Here is a 12,659-nt window from a genome sequence, read left to right on the forward strand (position 1 = left end):
ATGTATTATTATTTTTAATCATTTAAGTCCCCACTGTGCACACAGCTTTTAATACACCTTTTTTGCAAGCATATTAAGTGTATTGTTATTAATCCCTTGCTGTGACTCTACAGTATTTCTTTTCCTTGTATGTTCAATGTCCTATCATCACTTAAACCTCTCAGTGTGTGCATGCCATATACATTTTCCTATCCATCTAATATTTAAACATTATTTAAATCCATCATAGCTTACTTATTCAAAGTCAGCCGTGCTCCCATAACTGTAAGTTTGCAGAATATACTTTTAAATAAAGAGGAGAAGTTGGCTTTTTTTTCCCCTGCAAACCAAAAATTATTATGAATCTTGGCAGAAAAGCCTTATCTGCGTGTTTCAGAAATACTTTTCACCCACTCCCCGTCAATAATGTTCTCTTTCAGCAATCTAAATGACAGAAGTTGTATCTTTAAAAACAAAAATTACTACTTCATTCTGGATTCATTCGTGGAAGAGCAATCACGTATACCCTGAGCTGCCCCTTTAGCTTAACACAGGCATTTGATGAAAAGGACAAGCCCAATGGCCATAGCCCAACCCAAACACCGAAAGGGCTACAAAATTAGTACACTGGCCATACAAGTTCTGCATATAACAAACTTAAACTTTTTATTAACGCTGTAATCAGTATGAAAGTGCTAAATAATAAGCCTGAAGCCAAAACTAAAACCAACAAAATGGCATATCTGAAAATATATATATATACACATGTAAACCTTCCAAAGGTTCCTCTCTTCCCTTATTTTGATCAGTGAAAGAGCCTGAGGCAGTTGCATTACTCAATGTTATATATGAACTAACATATTAAAAAGAAAGTAGAATGCTGTATGTCCAAACAGAATCCTGTTACAAGAAGAATTTTTTATGACAAAAACATTTGGAATTCACTGCCTCAGAAACACCTAAATCTATTGGACTGGCAGTGATCAACACCTCTGAAAATCGGGCCACTTGGATGTGTTTTGGCATTTGACTGCAGGAACTTAATTTGAAAAATTGTTACCCGTGCAACTCTCCTGTGCATATCGCAGACGTAACCAATTGTATTCTTTTTATTTTTATTTTGCCCTAGTACATCCCAAATAGCCTTTTTTTTTCAAGATGCATTTATTGACCAAGGGCACCGCCTTTTCTCTGAACAAGAGAATAAACCATGTGCCTAGGAATAAAATAGTGAGAACTTTGTATGCTCTGATCTTGTATGCTACTTGAGTGTTCGCATCTTTCTATTATCCAGTTGGAAGGCCAATATACCTTTCTAATTATGCAAACCCTTTCTAATTATGCAAAACACACAAAACACCACAGTATTTGTAATATTAGGGGGCAAAGAGAAAGTATGTTTCCAACAGCAGATCTAGGTGAAAACAAAAATCATAGTGGTTTGATGCTCAGCTTGAGTAAAAGAGAAATGGTAACGAAGACTCAAGCCATTCTGCTTTTCCCCAAAATCCTCCAAAGTGGAACTAAAGCCAGTAGTCAGACATGGCCCAAAAAAGGGACAGTTCTTTGTTGCACACAATTCTTTAGGATGCTAATGACATATGCACTAAAAAATTACAATAAAAGTGCGCTAAATCAAAGTTAAAAATACTTTTTCTAGTACTACTGAGTAAAATACAAGCTTTTCCTACATGTTACTTTTAAAAATGTCATGTACAGTCAGTCCTGAATAATGCCCAAAAATTAAGTTTACCCTGGATATTTTCCCTTCAACCCCTAGACATTATCAGTCTATCATTACGTTTATTATTAGATGCATGACCTCAGGAAATTTCCATCTCTCCAACTGCATACAAATGTATATAATTTCAAAAGACGTGGCAAAATCAGCCTCTAAGATCTTAAACGTTTGCTATGGAAAAAAAAAGTAGAGCAAGCATAGTTTAAAGTATTTTATTGTTCTGGAAAATGTTACATTTCTAGCTGGAATTCCCACTGTATGTACTGTTAATAATATCTATTAAGTGAGGAAGAATTTTCAAAACTTTACAAAACCTTTTAACTGCACCCACTAGATAATCTATGGCCGAGCATCAGTACGTGTACGGGTTACTGTGACTGTAGATTTAAAATGGTCTTGCTGTTTGTAAAAGGGCTTCTGCAGAAGTGGTATTTGGTAAAAGTAGAAGCAGCAGCCTGATTATGGGAAGTCACAACAAGAATCATCGGTCAAAGAAGTCTACAAGACAGAGATTACCTACAAAGGAGCTAGTCAGCAAGAACCGTATCAATATGAATAAATGCCACAAATATTTAAATAGCTTTTTAAACTTTATTAAATCTCCAAAGAATATACAGGACCTGAACACACGTGAACATGGCTCAAAACCCCACTTCAATAATCTTGTAATACTGACTAAAGGGGAGACTGGACAGTTAACAGTAGCAAATGAAAAGGCAAGAAAATGAGATTATGTTGCAACTTGGAGTTAAAGACTTAAAATAAAATTGCACAGTTGTTTCTAGTTACGAAAGACATAATTAAAAAAAAGTCAAGTCGCTTTTCTTAATATTACTGACATGTCAGAATTGGAGGATAAATGTCCCCTGTGTAACCAGTCAAGGAATATTACTATGATCCATGATGCAACTGAATTATGATTATCGTGTTTGTGACAAAAAATGAAGAGCGTAATTTTTTCCAGAAACTTCAAGAGATTAATAGAGCAACCACAAGATATGACTCTTTACTTAGTCTTGTTCTAACAATTTTATTTTTAAATCAGGGAATCAAAATTGCAGAAAGGAATTTTTTTTTCTGAGCTGAACTATATATAAAGTATTACCAAACCAGTCTGACAGACTAAATCTGCCTCTGCATCAAGACTTACCCTGTCAAGAACAATGTTCTTGTCTCATGCTAGCCTAAGCGACAGAATCAAACACAGACCCATTAAGTCCATGCTATAGCCACCAATTTAAGCACTTTTAAGAAAAAACCAAAAAACCTTTTTATTAACACCTTAATGCTGTTTTTTTAATATAATATCCATTACTAAGCTTAAAAAAAGATTGTTTCTGAGGCATAAAGTGCCCATTTTCTCTCTTCTGATTTATATCATTGTTCTGTTTTTACAGCTTACTGTTGACAGAGTGAGGTAATTCAACTACAATTTTTCCAATGTTTTTTCCCATGTACATGTAATCTACAGCACGGAATACAGACTCCAAGCCAGTGAACTTGCCCTCCAGAGACGTGTCTCCAAAGTCCACCTCACAAACCAGGTCTCCTCTTTCATACATCTCGAGCAAGTGCTTCAGAGCCATTTTGTATTCAGAAAGGTAATGGTTCAAGAAGAAACCCCGGATGCTGGCAGACTTCTTCAATAGTTTTGCTGGCAATAACTCCGCTTTAATGGGCTGAAGGCCAGTAGGGTTTTGGTAGCCAGCAATAAACCCAATAACTATCAGGCGCCCTTTGGTAGCCAAGGAGTTAAGAGCCAAGTCAAACATCTTTCCCCCAACAGATTCATACACTACATCCACACCTTCGGGGTAGTCCTTCCTAAGAACAGATTCAACATTTTCAGTTTTATAGTTGATCGTACGGTCACAGCCAATGGATTTCAGAAAACCACCCTTTTCATCACTGGAGCAGGTTCCAATTACATGGCATTTTGCCTTCTTTGCAAGCTGCACAGCGAACTGGCCCGTTCCTCCAGCCGCTGCTGTCACCAGAACCTTCTTGCCTTCAGACAGCTCCCCCAGCTCTTTCAAACTGATGTATGCAGTAGCGCCACTTACCATTAAAGTCAGAAACTCGGGTTTCACAGAGGGTAGAGGAACTGCTTGTTTGGCAGGCACAACTGTGTATTCAGCAAAGGAACCTGCTTTCACGTAGGCCACAGCTTGACCCACTGTATAATCAGCGCTAGCACTGAGTCCTAAAGCCACCACATCACCGACACCTTCAAAACCTATATCAAATGGGGGTTTAACTGATGCGTCATATCGACCAGCTGAGTAGTTTATGTCAGATGCATTAATGCCGACAAATCTAGAAGAAAACAAAAATGTATTAACGAGATTTATTCCTCACCAAGTCTTTGTCACACGAGAAACCTTCAATTTAAATTCGTGGGATAAGTATGAGACTTTTTTCTGATTATTGGTATATTTGAATAATGAGTACACTCCAGAGACTACTTCCATCAGACTTTTGTAGTTTACGTTCTGTTACTATAGAATTAAAAGATAAATTTGCTAAAAGAAAAAAACAAAAAGCAAAAACCAACTTATATTTTCCTCAGGTCCATTTGGCCAAACTAAGCAAGCTAAAAATAATTCTGTACAAGATTAAAGGATGAAAATTAATTGACCACCTTATACAAGATGTGAAAACACCGAGGAATAAAATGTGCAAAGCGGTAAATATGTGGATTCTGGCAACAAATTTACATTTTTGAATATAATAATACTGTTAATGACTAACGATCATATTAACTATCGATGTCATTTGCAAGGTCATGTTACTGTAGGCAAGTACTTTTTAATTGATGGAGTCACTACAGCAAATTTGCCTTTTGATGTAGCTAATGTCAACGTTAAAATATTTTTCTTTATATAAATTACTCGCAACACATCAAAACAACCTTGCACAGAAGGACCAAAATTATAAGACTGAGTATCAAGTCCTACTGACCTCTAACAGGTGAAAATGGATGCTAATTTTTTTTTTAGAAAAAGAGAGACATTCTCACAACTTGATTAAGCACGAGGAGATAATGCCTAAAAGAAAGGTATGATCTAGCTTAACCACAAAGAATATTTTAGTAACACTTTTTTTTTTTTAAACCGTAATATTATCTCTATACAGGAAAGGGAAGAGAGACTGGGGAAGATTCTGCTAACTGGAAAATGTAAAAAAGAAACACGTACAAGAGAAAACACCAGGACTTTTACTACATGTGGAAGTGGCAACCTGAAAGGTGTACCTGCTACCATGCAAAAGCTGCAGAAGTATGCACACAGCGCACTTTTAATTGTTGCAGCTAGCAATAGGCTCAAATCATATGTGTGTGTAGTTTTAAATTGCTTGCACACAGAGCAAGAAGAACTAAAACCGCTTAGCTCATTTTGATTTCCTTCATTCTTTATAGCATGGGGAGCCTCAAACTTTCACCAACGTAATGTGTTACATATAAAAAGACACGTACATATGAACATATCCGTGCATAAAACAGGTGAAAGCGACTGTTGCTCTTTTTAATTCTGCCTTTAATTCACTGCTCAGCCGCAACAAAAAAATGCCTGCGTCTTGTTCGTAGATACTAAAAATCCCCTATTATCCCGCTTTAAAGTAACTCCCAAACAGTACTCCTAAAAGACATACAAAAATTGGTAACGGAGCAGCAGCTTCCGAGACAAACCGTATCCCTCGGGCGCCAGGGAGAAGGGCTCGGAGCACCGAGGCGAGACTTGCCGGCGCTGCGCTAGCCTCCTCCCGCTTTTACACCCCAACTTCTGTGGAAGGGAGCTGAGGCTGAGAGGCCAGCGGGGACCTGTGCTCGCCCCCTCCCCGGTCTCATCCTTTCGCCCAACTGGGGGCTCTCGGCAGCTGTCAGGCCAGCGCCCTAGGCGCTCACTCTGTCCCCGCACCAGCCCCCGGCCCCAACCCGAAAGGCAGGTCCTCGCTTCCCGCTGGGCTGAGCCTCCCTCCTCACGCTACCGGCGCACATCTGCTTTCGCACGGTGCGGAGCAGCCGTGCCCTTGGCCGGGGCAGTGCACCCTATAGAAGGGGAGGCAGAGCAGTGGTAATAGTAACAAGCCCCCGTCTCCCCCCCTCTAGGAGCTCCCCCTTCTTCTCAGCGCTGCGCTGCAGCGGGGAGAGCACAAAGGCAGGTAAATAACCCTCTGAGGACAAAAACTTTGCGTGCGGGGAAGGGGCAAGTCGTGCAGTGGGCCAGACGCCGGCCGAGCAGGACTCCAGCACACGCACCGTTGCTTTTGTTCTGGAGCCGGAGCGGATGCAAATCCTTCCCCGCCCGGGCTGCACCGCAACTTGTGCGTGCGGCTGCAGGGGCCGCGGGGCCACCGCGCACAAGTTGGTGCCGCCCGGCCGCGCCCCCGCCGCGCCGGGCAAGGTGCGGGGCTTTCCGCGGGGCTGGGGCGGCCGGGCGCGGGATGCGCCGGGGGCACGGCGCCCCCGGCCCTGCCCGCGAACGGGCGCTGCGTGGGCGCGGGCGGAGCTCTGCCGTGGGAGAGGGGCAGGCGGGCCGGGCAGCCCTGCCCGCCGCTGCCCGCTCCCGCGCTAGCAGGGGGCTGGGGCGGACAAAGCCGTGTGCGCTGCCCCGCTGCGCGGGGGGCTCGTCTCCGCCGCCCGCCCCCCTGCACACACACAGCGGCACAGACGCGTGCACACGCACCCGCTCCCTCCCCGTCTCTGCGGGGCTGCTGGGCCACGGGAAATGGCTCTCCCTGGGCTCCTGGGCTCATCATTATTAATCAATGCAGCCTGCCGTCCACCCCCCCCCAATTTTTTTAAACTCCCTTTTTATTGTGTGCAAACTCAGAACTCCTGTTCGCATTGCACGGGCTTTTTTTTTTTTTTTTTTTAAAGGTTGTTTAGTCTCTTAGATTCCTCGCACATTAAAAAGATGGTACGCAGCGTCTGGATTAAAACATATTGTCTAATTTGCCTTATCATTCCAATTGACAGAAGGGAGGTGGTAGGATGTGCCCGCAGTTTCTTAGATTATTTTGCTTTTAGAAGTAGGAATAAGTACGATTTACAATTTGAAGATCAGTTTACTAACTTCTGAGATTGAGAAAAGGAGAGCACAGAAGTAACAATTACTTGGGGTGGTGGTGGGCCTTAAGACCCCTTCCAGATCTTTTATATTGTCTTGTTTTACTTTCTTACTTCTATTTAGCAGTTTCTAATAGAGGCTTGCTCCTTCAACATTTCGAGATGTAAACCTGAGGGGGGGAAAAAAGCTAGAGATTGGCTTTTCCCAAAATAATTACACACGTGTGAGTCACCCGTTTTATTTATACTCAACAGTGTTGAACCCCCTCGTATGTTTATTATCAAAAACAGGAGGACACCGCCGAGGGGAGGAAATACTGCTTTTCGTACCACAACAAAGCGTGAGACACTGAAAACCAGCACCACAGCCTTAAACATAGACAAAACAAAGTCGCCCAAACCAGTACTATGCAAGAAAAACATTATTTAGACCAAACACTCAGCAGGAATAGTCCTCCACTTTTCCCACTGTGATCCATTAGTTCCTTGGTTCAAAAAACTTTCTCAACCCCTCTTACTCCCTTCTCTATAAACTTTCTTCCCATCTTCAGCCCAATAGTAAATCATTACAGGTATTTTGGAAACGAAATGTGTCACTTCCTCAAGAAAATCTCGAAAATCCCCCAACAACTTTAAGAATGACCAAATCTTCATAACCTTTGGGTCCTTCTCCTGCAATACAACGGAGGAACCTTGTGTGTGTGTGTCCCCGAAAACAGGACAAAGGGACATACGAAGCTTAAATGGCTTCGTTAAGGATTTTTTTATTCGCCTTCTCCCCCCTACACAGAATCGAAGTAAAAAACATTGCTTTAAATCGATTTCTAGTTTTGAAGAACTTCTGAATAAAGGATGGATTATTTTTTTCTTTGTAAAAAAAAGTAGAAATAAGGGTTGCTGACTTAGTTCTTTAAAGGAGAAGAAAGAGGGGAAGAAAGTTCCCCCAACTGCATCTTACGTTAAAATATCTGTCCATACAGGAACTCAGCACATTTTAATTTCCCATTCCCCTAAATCCAAAACCAGATTTTACTGTGGTGGGTGAGGATTGTTTTGCATAAAAAGCTCAAAGCAATTAATACTATTCATGGGCGTGACTGGGACTAAAATGAACAAATCCGCAAATGCACTCTTGGAACTCAAGTCCTTTATTGTTTTTAATAGTATGTTTCTACCTATTAGAAAATGTATAGTTGTATTTAGGACTTGTTTTTCTAAAAAACTAAATAAAGCCAGGGACTCATCCTTTCGGGATGGGAAAATGCTTCCCCAGAGTGACGAGAGGGGGAAACATTCAGAACTCACTTCCTGCTGCAGCTCGTATACAGAGAATGTTTTTCAGTAACGTGATCCCGTGTCTTCTGTGATATTCCCCAGAAAATAGTAATAAATAGAGAGGAAATGCCAGAGAACCCCAAATAATACAATAATATAAACTCTAAATCTAGACTTCATCACTCACCTCTCCCTCCCTCCCCTCCATCCCCACTCGTGTGTGTGTGTCTGTACAGGAACATGTGTGTAATAGGCTGATGTGTTAAAACCCAGTAATTGCCTGCCTGAATCTGTGGACCAGCTCCTGCCTTTAGCCTGGTACAAGCTCTGTGCCTCAGCCCTTTTACCATGAGGTGTGCACATCCCCCTAGCACCCAGGGAGCCCACCCAGCAAAGGGAGGGAGGAGAGGGAGAAAGGAAGAGTTACACTGGAAGCCGTATAAAAAATGAATAAATTTAAAAAATTCACGGCGGGGGGGGGGGATGAGAAAGACTCCAAGTGCGGGGGGGGGGGGGGGGGGGGGGGGATTTGAGAAACAAGGATGTCGCTCTGCCTTGCAGTGCCCGAGTAGAGACTTGCTACTTGTACCTCAAGTCTTTCGACCTCTTCCATGAAAAGAAATTTAACTCCAGCCTAATGGCTGTTTCATGCCATTACTGTTTCATGGTCATTAGTGGATGCAGCAACACCATGTTTTAGACTTTGAGGTTTGGAGGGAATTTTGGTCTCAGAAATCCTAGTGGGAGATGTCAGCATCGGATTTAAGTGCCACAGAAGCTTTCTCGTCAGCTCCTGGAGGAGTCCCTGTTCTTCTTTCTCCTTACCCCTTCTTTACTATGTGTTACATATGGACACACGCTAGAGATTACACATACACACACCCCATACACATATAGTCACACACTGCCTTAATAGAACTTCCAGCATTGTTCTCAGGCCAACTTAGTGCTTAACATCTTTAAGCTCCAACGGAGAATATGGCAAACTACGTGTTACTATGATTTCCTTGCTTGACGAGGACCTGAGAGTGCTGCTCTCTTCTGTGCCAGCCACGGTCTGCTCCTAAGTTCCCAGAGTTTCAGCTTCCCCTCGTGGGCAGAGAAACCTCTGAACTTTAGAAGGCTTACTTTTAGCTTAAGGAACGACAACGTCTAGGAAGGAGCCACCGAGAACAAACAGGTTTATGAGACAGCTGGGGGAAGGCACGTTTTGTCCTCAAGAGTCTTCATTTCATGGCCAGCTGGTCACCGCGCCGGACGCACAGTCCTAAGGCTGGCGGAGGATTTACGGCGTATTATGTTAAGCAAAATGTCACCTCCTCACTCTCCGCCCGACCCGGCTCCGCTCTAAAAGCCGCCAACAACTGCGGGCTCGCGTCCTGCCGAGCGAGGCCGAAGACAGCCGCGGCGCTGCCGGGCCGGGCCGCTGCCGGGCGGCCGCCCTGCCCCCTCCCCGTCGCCCGCTTTTGGCGCGCAGAGGCGGGGGTGGTGCCGCGGCGGCCGGGGCTGGCAGGGCGGCGGGCCCCGGCCCTCTGCCTCCCTGGTGAGTCACGGCTGGCTGAGGGTTAGTGGCGGGCGGGCCACGCCGGGGCGGGGGTAAGGGAGAAGGCATGCGGGGCAGCAGACGCGGGGTCGCACAGAGGAGAGCGGCTGGCGCGGGCTGGCGGCTATAGGTTAGCGTCCCCGAGAGAGTTGTGTGGGTACGATGGGGACACACTCACGCCCCGGGGACTACGTGCGTGTAACGAGCCCGGGCAGGGACCTGGGAGGGACTCGCAAGCGCTTCCCGGTATCTCACTCTCTCCTCGGCGTTCACTGCACTTAAAACTTGCCTCTTCCCCGCCTTGGCACAGGAACCCTAAGGTGTTTCTCTTCCTTCGGGCAGGCGTGCGCCAGGAGCAGCGCGCGCGCACACACACACACACACACACACACCCGCCAGAGAAAGAGGAGGAGGAGGAAGCGTCACCCACACACACGTGGATGGGGCGACCGGACTGTAGCACCAGCCGTTCAAAACAACAACAATAAAATTAAATTAACAGTCGCCAGATGGCAGCTGGTACAACTTTGGAGCCGGTCTCCAAAATGAGGGAGCATGTGTGAGGGAGCAGGCCACAAGGTGCGAGAAGTCGGAGGGGGCCGCGGCGGAGCCGGGGCGCGGGGGGCCGGGCGGGGCGGGCGGGCGCTCACCTGTTCCTGACAAGGAGGTCTCCGTCTCCCGGGAGTGGCACGGGCGAGTCCTGCCGCAGGGTAACCGCTTCCCTGAAGTTTTGGCTCAGCTTAGTCACCACCAGCTTCTTCATGGAGCTGGGGATGGACGAGCCCTGGAAATCCAGAAAGTGACGGGAGTAGGACATGTCCAGGATGGGCCGCGGCCGGCTGCCACCGAAGTAGGACCAGGCAGGACACGCCGCGGCGCAGGACGGCTGCTGCCGCCGCCGCCACCAGCACCGCGGTGCCCGGAAGCTCAGCAAAGCGCCGCTTTTTGCGCTAAAACTCATGCCCTGCCTCGGCTCTCCTCTCCCCCCCCGCTCGGGAGAGCTCCAGCTCGGGATTCTCCAGGCAGCTCACAGGACCCACCGAGCCGGCAGGAGAAACTCTCCGCAGGCAGCTGTTTGTGTATGTAAATAAAGCCCTGTGCAGCAACCTGCAGCCTGCCTCCGTCCTTCCCGCCCAGCCAGCCCCTCCACCACACGGAAACGCCGCCAGAGGAACAGCGGCAAGATGGTCCCCTGCAGCCGGTCGTCTTCTGCCGCCGCTAGCGTTACCGAGGAGCAACGCTGGCCCGCTCCCGCGGCCGTCCGTCCCGCAAAGCCCGCCGCCGCTGCCAGCGGCTGCGCCCGGCTGTGCCTGACCCGCCTCACCACACGCACACGGGCACTGCCTGCCCCTGCCTGCCACCGCCGCCGCGCCCGAGGACGGCAACTGGGGTCGTGCTCTTTCTGTCAGTGAGGCAGATGTACGGAAGGCTGGAATTTCTCCTAAAGGTTGTTTTTAATTTGCACGCTGCCTCTGACTAAGGGATTTAAAAAACAGGAGAGAGAGAGAGAGAGAGAAACGCGTCTCGGATCCCCCCCCGCCCCGTTCTTTAGTTTACAAAAAGAGGTTATCTTTCTACCAAAAAAAAAAAAAAAGTAGGAAGAAAGCACGATAAATTATCAGATCGATAAGGTTAGAGAAGTGGAGAGAAGTTGCAGCTAATCTTCTAATGTTATTAGCCGCCGCCGAGGAGCCGCTGCCTGCGGGCGGAGGCTCCGCCCCTTCCGTGCGAAACGTTCACTTCCTCGCAAGGTGGTACGAATCAACCCCGAGCCGTTGGCAACGGCGCGCGGGCGCGGCGCGGGGGCCGGGGCGCGCGCGGCGGCGGTTGCGGCCGTTGGGGCGGCTGAGGCGCGGGCTCCACGCGCGGCGCGTGAGGGGATTTAAAAAGGCGAAGCTCTTCCCGCCGCCGGCAGAGCCGCGCGGGGTGCCCTTGGCGGGCGGCACCCCTCCCGCCGCCCTCGGGGGCTGCGTGTCCGCCGGCGTCCTGCGAGGAGGGGAAGGTTGACAGGCTGCTGTCAGTTTGTTCGGGTCGCAGGGTTCCCCCCCCCTCCCCCCCTTGTTACTGTCGGGAAAACCTTTTTTTTTTCTTTCTTTCTCCTTAAAAAAAAAATCGCCTCGCTGTAGAATACGTTTGGGAGAGGGAACCTGCGCAGGAAATCAACTGGGTCAAGGGACCAAAGTAAATGTTGTGATAGAGCCGCCAATCCCAACTTGGTACAACTGCGTGGAGGGAGGGAGGGAGGTAATGTAATAGAGATGTTGCACGAATGTCGGAGGAGCTCACGTCTAATTCCTAGGATTAACTCCGTCGTACCAGTATAAACAGCTCATTGCTTAATTGTGCGGTATTAATAATTAAAAGCAAAAAAAGAATAAATCCCCTTCTGCCCGAAAGAGAGCAAAATTGCAGTTCCGAGTGTTTTCCTTTAGGAATCAGCTGGGTAGTTTTTATTTGCTTTCCCGACTTAAAAAAGGGAAGAACCCTTCTGTTCTTGCAGTTAACATTATATAAATCCCCAGACACATACTGTGCAAAATCTATTAGCAGCATGTTTCATATGCTGCAGTTCTTGCTCTGCAATCTGTTGGTATTTTAAAGTAAGGATGAACTGTAATCTCCCACAAATCATTTTTAATTCAATGCCGGTTAGACGTGTGCCACGGCGAGGTATCATCTCCTGCTTCTTTTTTTTTTTTTAAGTTTGCTGGAACAAGACCTCTGCTGAAGTTAAATCAGCACATGCGTCTTGCACAGCACTTTAGCAAGTGGATTATAATAACAACCCCCTCAACGCGTGTCTCGCATGAGGAATCTTTTATGCCGCGCTGTATTAAGACTTCTTTTTTTGTCATATTGTTTAGCTCTGGGAAAGGGGGGAAAAAATGAAAACAAAGCAATTAAAAAGATTGACAGGTATGGGTTTGTGTGAGACCTATTTGTAATTGTCAGGGTGACGTGGGCAAGAGGAGGAGGAGTAACAAACTGAAGCAGGAAAAGCAGCTCGATGTGTCTGTCTATCAGTTGAGACTGTCTGAGAGCCCTGGGATCCG

The 12,659-nt window shown here is 46.6% G+C and overlaps 1 protein-coding gene across 2 annotated transcripts; it reads right to left on the minus strand.

Moving 5' to 3' along the window:
• Positions 1-2,291: 2,291 nt before the first annotated feature.
• PTGR3 (prostaglandin reductase 3) lies at positions 2,292-10,971 on the minus strand. Of its 2 annotated transcripts, XM_076330094.1 has the most exons (3): positions 10,931-10,971; positions 10,257-10,390; positions 2,292-4,036 (listed from the first exon to the last, which is right to left on the minus strand). In XM_076330094.1, exons 2-3 carry the CDS (start codon positions 10,367-10,369, stop codon positions 3,112-3,114), a joined length of 1,038 nt encoding a protein of 345 aa, XP_076186209.1. In that variant the 5' UTR covers positions 10,370-10,390; positions 10,931-10,971; the 3' UTR covers positions 2,292-3,111. The 2 variants fall into 2 exon arrangements, with proteins under 2 accessions (XP_076186209.1, XP_076186208.1); XM_076330093.1 differs by lacking the exon at positions 10,931-10,971 and having other exon boundaries at positions 10,257-10,812.
• Between the last annotated feature and the right edge of the window lie 1,688 nt (positions 10,972-12,659).

This window comes from Aptenodytes patagonicus, chromosome 2, assembly GCF_965638725.1.
Source record: "Aptenodytes patagonicus chromosome 2, bAptPat1.pri.cur, whole genome shotgun sequence".
Classification (NCBI taxonomy): domain Eukaryota; kingdom Metazoa; phylum Chordata; class Aves; order Sphenisciformes; family Spheniscidae; genus Aptenodytes; species Aptenodytes patagonicus.